Consider the following 5,180-nt stretch of genomic DNA (forward strand, 5'->3'; position numbering starts at 1 on the left):
GCATTGCTGGCTGAGTTCAGGGTGCGGTATTTGTATTGTAAGTTTATTATTGTGTGTTCATCTTTATATTACACGAGCAGTCTTTCTGCTTGTTTTGTTAAGTAGATGGTGTATTCACATATACAACCCGTCTTCGAAGCCTGGTATGTTGTACTGTACTTCGACTTATTTTTGGATTACATTCTTTCCTTTCTAGGACTCCCTTCGTGAAGCAAACAAAATTATAAAGCAAATTTTACGGGTTAAGGACGCCGACTTTTTCCCTTTGGTGTTGGCTGGAAATAAATGCGATTTAGAAGACGATCGACAAGTATGTCAGAAACAAATTTGTAGTTGTCGTTTTTCTCTGTTTTTGCAGTTCTTCGATTTACGACATCTTATGTTGTACTTATTTTCCCGCTCCCATCAATTATCTAGATAACATTCGACGAAGGTAAAAAAGCTGCCGAAGATCTCGGAAATATTCCCTTTATCGAAACATCTGCGAAATTAGGAGTCAACGTGGACCAAGCGTTTTATGAACTGGTAGGTGCACGATCGCTTTTTAGCTTGAGATCCATTGTGACTGAAATTGTACAGTTTCTCAACTCAATGATTTGATGTACTGTGCACTGTACTGAATTTCTGTATGTCTTCGCTACACCATCAGTGTTGTGTCGGAAATTAAATGTGCATTATCCTTTGCTTGGCGGATATATTTATCTAAAATGAACAGCTTAATCCGTGACTGCAATAGCGGTGTTCGTAGAAGAACTATTGCTGTTTTCGATACTCAATTTTTACCAGGGAGGATAGATCATAAAACCAAGCATACGTTGGTACGCAAATATGTTCGATGTGTAGTCTGAAGTAAGATATCATCGTTGTTTCAGGTCCGGTTGATTCGCAAACAAAACAAACCAAAAGAGGAGCCAAAGAAAGGTGGCAAACCTGCTAGTACGAAAAAAGAAAAGAAGAAGAAGGGCTGCGTGCTGTTCTAGGCGGCCGATTCTGAAAAGAAAGAGGGTTGAAGTATCGAGTGCGGCTTACAAATTATTTCTCCCACCTTCCGTTTCATTATTAAAGTCTCTCGAATATAGAATGTCAATTTAATTGAGGCCTCGGGGTGAAGTTTTTTTTTAAGTGTATTTGAAGTCCTGAGCGTGCGGGCTATTCAATACACTGTGACTTAGATAAATCGATGAAAATATCTCCAGAGTTGAAGCGTAGCGGAACAGAAGCGGCATGTACATTCTTTGCTCTCGGAGTTACTAATCGCTGATGATCGCCATGGACGCCATTACACCACGTACACAAAGTTCAAAAAACCCTCCAAACTTACTGATGCTCGCAAAACTGTATCCACAACTAAAATCCACAACCCGACATACAATTTGAGGTGGAGAATATGGCCACGGTGAAAACTGGTATACCTATTAGATTTCTTAAAAGTTAATAAACTGACGATAAATTTTTGTAATGACTTTATTTCGTTCACTATATACAGAGGTGTTCAGATACTCGCATGTTTAACACTCGCCCACAGACCAGAGGACATGTAGATTAACTGTTTAAATATATACAGCAATTGACGCGAATCATCAAAACGCATGGCACATCTATTGTAATCGCTCCGAATCTATGATCAAATTCAAGTACTAGCAAAGAGCGTAATTATCAACAAACCAACTCATATATTGAATCGAACGATTTGTGCATCACTTTCAACGAAAACAATAACCTCGTATACACTACTTAAAATATAAATCGCCATTGGTCATAATATATTATCGCAATACTCGCAGTAACTTGTATTACGAACGTATACTTTCTAACATAACCATTTCCAGTACTTAAAAGGGCAAATCAATATACCCAACCTTTATACCTCTGGATACATGTCTGGCACTATACAAGTACGAAAACATCTTGGATCATATTTATTGATAAATTGGAGGTTCGAAGTGACAAGATATGAGAAAACTTGCTAGATTAATAAACCATACAGCCAGAAATCTACTGCGTAAAACCTGATTGTGCAGGTGTTGACCAAATAGGCCTACAAAATAATATATATGCAAATTCTAGAATTCCAATCCTTCCTTATCCTTTATACAATCTGGACCACCAGCAATATACATTAGTTAATGCTGTGAAATTGATATCGCGATAACAGGATAACAAAACGAAATTGAATGAAAGTACCTAACTGTGAATAGCCTAATAACTAAAATTGATATCGCGATAACAGGATAACAAAACGAAATTGAATGAAAGTACCTAACTGTGAATAGCCTAATAACTAAAATCAGAGTAGAAGCCACGTTCCTCTTGATCTGTTCCATTTCTACGGCTTGAACTTAGACAACACATGCGTAGTAATATGACTCGTTACGAGATGTGAGGTATTCTCTTGCATGCTTTGGATTGATCGACATACATGTCTATTAAGTATCTAAAAGATGCGTATAAACTATCAAGAAAGCCGAAAACAATTAAATGAACTCTGTTCAAAGCGCGTGTAAAAGATATAAAGTGATATGTAAAAGTTATAATGTGATAAAGTGACTGCAAACTATTCATTTATTTACTTCAATGCTATGACCATGTGTACATTTCAAGAAATACATTTTTTTTTTGAGTCCCCAGTTCTAAATTTAGAATAGAACTATTTGGATAGCCTCCTACTGTGGCCGCCCCTCCCACGAGGTTTTTAGTGTGAGTGTGGTTAGTGGTGCATGTCTACCACAATTCATAGAAATTGTACTAAACCAGTTAGAACATCTTATCGTCAGTTCTTTTTTCTGACAGTAACTAGGTCAATTCATCATGGTAAGCATACCTATGCTTCGTTAATGTGACAATGGTTCTGTTTGAAAATATGCATGCCTGCAGCAAACAAACAATGTAGAAGCACCCTAAGCCATACACCCCGATGAGATAGTATCACACAAAATTTTAGATTTTGTCAGAAGAATCGTAAGGACATGGATGTATGCATCTCAAACAACAGCACATCGGCAACAACGGATTGAAGTTGAGATTAGGTGCACACGAGGAGCACACGGTCACAAATTTGCATGCTAGCTCATACAATATGGAATATTTGAATGATAGTAAGCATTGGAAGTGTGGTTTGCGAACATCACGACATGCCCTGTGTTGGCATATTCACAGGGAGTCTTGCCAGTGAGAATCTTTCTGATAAAGTCTGTACTACTCTCACCCTGAATGCAAAGAGCGGAACGGAAAATGACACGTTGAAAGTTACGTCTTCACATAACCAACATCCTCCAGCACACTTTAGATGGTAGTCCAACACCACCACAGCCAGCGAATAGATGCGTATAAGGTCATGAACTTATGTATGAATGTATTGTGATATTTAGTTAGGCTAACTACAGAGGGGAAATAATTCATCAAAACTCAGCGTTATACTGCTTTCAGATAGCGTTTTATTTATACTCATATGACGGAAGTATTTCATCATAAGTTGGCAACTAAGAAGCAATCTCGATAATATAATTGATTTTAGGTATTTTCCTTCCGGTTTTGCAGGGAGAGGGCACAGCAAGTCTACGGACAAGAAAGTTTTTGACAAACCGACTCCTTCAGCGTAAGCAGATGGTATGTGTTTCTTTCCTCAAGTTATGAGATTTTTGTTATGCAAATTGATGTTTGACCTCAGCAAATATCTCTTTGGTCATGGCGAGTGTACGTAACCTTTTGTACGTATAATCTGGAATATATGCTCTTCTATAATTAAATAGAATAAGCATTCATGTTAATGTAGCTTTGAACGTACTCACTGTAACATTTCACATAGGTTGTCGATGTCATTCACCCTGGGCGCGCCAACGTACCTAAGGCCGAGATCCGTGAGAAGCTCGCGTCTATGTACAAGAGTGAGGCGGAGAACATCTTCACATTCGGTTTCCGCACTGCCTTCGGTGGAGGCAAGAGCACCGGTTTCGCCCTCGTCTACGATTCCCTGGACTCTGCCAAGCAGTTCGAGCCCAAGCACCGTCTAGTTAGAGTATGTTCTGTGACTGTGTGGAGTTTTGATAGGCTAGATTAACAACTGTGTGTGTGCGTGCTCCTTTGTTCAATTGCAAAACACTGAATTGGCGCATATTGTGAAAGAGATACTAGCTAATCATTATATGCAATCGAGTTTTTTTTGTGGCGGGTAGCTCAAGTTTCGTATTATAAGTATTTTTACGCTTCGAGATATAAGATACCTGTATAGAAAATTATGTATTTGTTTAGTATAAGAAATGATACAATATGCCCCCCATCCATATAAAACTAAGCTTTGTGTGTATCTTGCAATGTCCATTGATATTTTAGTTGTGGCTGTTTTGGTTGCTCATTATATCTTGTATGTCGATGTGCAGCAAGGACACGCCGAAGCCCCCACTGGCTCACGTAAGCAGCGCAAGGACAAGAAGAACCGTGCTAAGAAGATCAGAGGTATTAAGAAGGCTAAGCTTACGGCCAAGAAATAGATTAGCGTATATAAATACAGTTAATCTAAGTTCGTGTCCTGCGGAGTTTGATTTGAGAATAAATGTCAGAATCTTAGTAGTTTTTCGTTTTTATCCATGTCGTATGTTCTTTGTTGCTTGTTTTCATTGAACTTGATGTATGTGACAATTGTATATGATATATTTTATTTCAAATGTCCATAAAGTATAGTGTACTCAAGTTAAGGTATATTTTGGTTAGATTATGTTAATTGCTTCAATATTTATACACAGTGTATTTGGTTTGTTCACGAGTATGTCGTGTGGAATAGAGCAATACTTTATTAGCGTAAACTATATCAAACAGAGCTTTCCTGTTACTAGCTACTGGGGATACTACTACAGCGTAGCACAATGTCATCTATTTGTTGTAATAGACTGAGCTAAAATTCTATTCGAGTGGTTCAGTTTGCGTTGTCGGTATTATGTGGTTTTACCAAGCGTCAGTACACCGGACTTGGAGAATTCCCTATTTAGTTATACAGAGATTTGACGTAAGCAATATACGCGTCTCCAAGGCAAGACAGTGGCAGTTCTTCAAAATAGATACATAGCGTAGACTACGAGATGATATGAAAGCGACGCTTATACGGTGCACCTGACAAGCTATTGCTGGTCTCTTATTGGAGTAGTTATATTCATCAACTACATCTCTTAAAGGACATTCGGTTTTTA

The 5,180-nt window shown here is 38.2% G+C and overlaps 2 protein-coding genes across 2 annotated transcripts; both read left to right on the top strand.

Moving 5' to 3' along the window:
• Positions 1-196: 196 nt before the first annotated feature.
• SARC_12759 (hypothetical protein) lies at positions 197-980 on the top strand (the record flags this gene model as incomplete). Its single annotated transcript, XM_014293126.1, has 3 exons — positions 197-310; positions 418-525; positions 873-980. Coding segments are annotated over 3 exons (330 nt in total), but the record flags the coding sequence as incomplete, so codon positions are not given.
• Positions 981-2,695: 1,715 nt separating this feature from the next.
• Positions 2,696-4,566, top strand: SARC_12760 (small subunit ribosomal protein S24e). The gene is made up of 4 exons (XM_014293127.1): positions 2,696-2,811; positions 3,538-3,606; positions 3,806-4,015; positions 4,377-4,566. Exons 1-4 carry the CDS (start codon positions 2,809-2,811, stop codon positions 4,485-4,487), a joined length of 393 nt encoding a protein of 130 aa, XP_014148602.1. The 5' UTR covers positions 2,696-2,808; the 3' UTR covers positions 4,488-4,566.
• Positions 4,567-5,180: the final 614 nt, after the last annotated feature.

The sequence above is a fragment of the Sphaeroforma arctica genome (genome assembly GCF_001186125.1).
Source record: "Sphaeroforma arctica JP610 unplaced genomic scaffold supercont1.2560, whole genome shotgun sequence".
Classification (NCBI taxonomy): domain Eukaryota; class Ichthyosporea; order Ichthyophonida; genus Sphaeroforma; species Sphaeroforma arctica.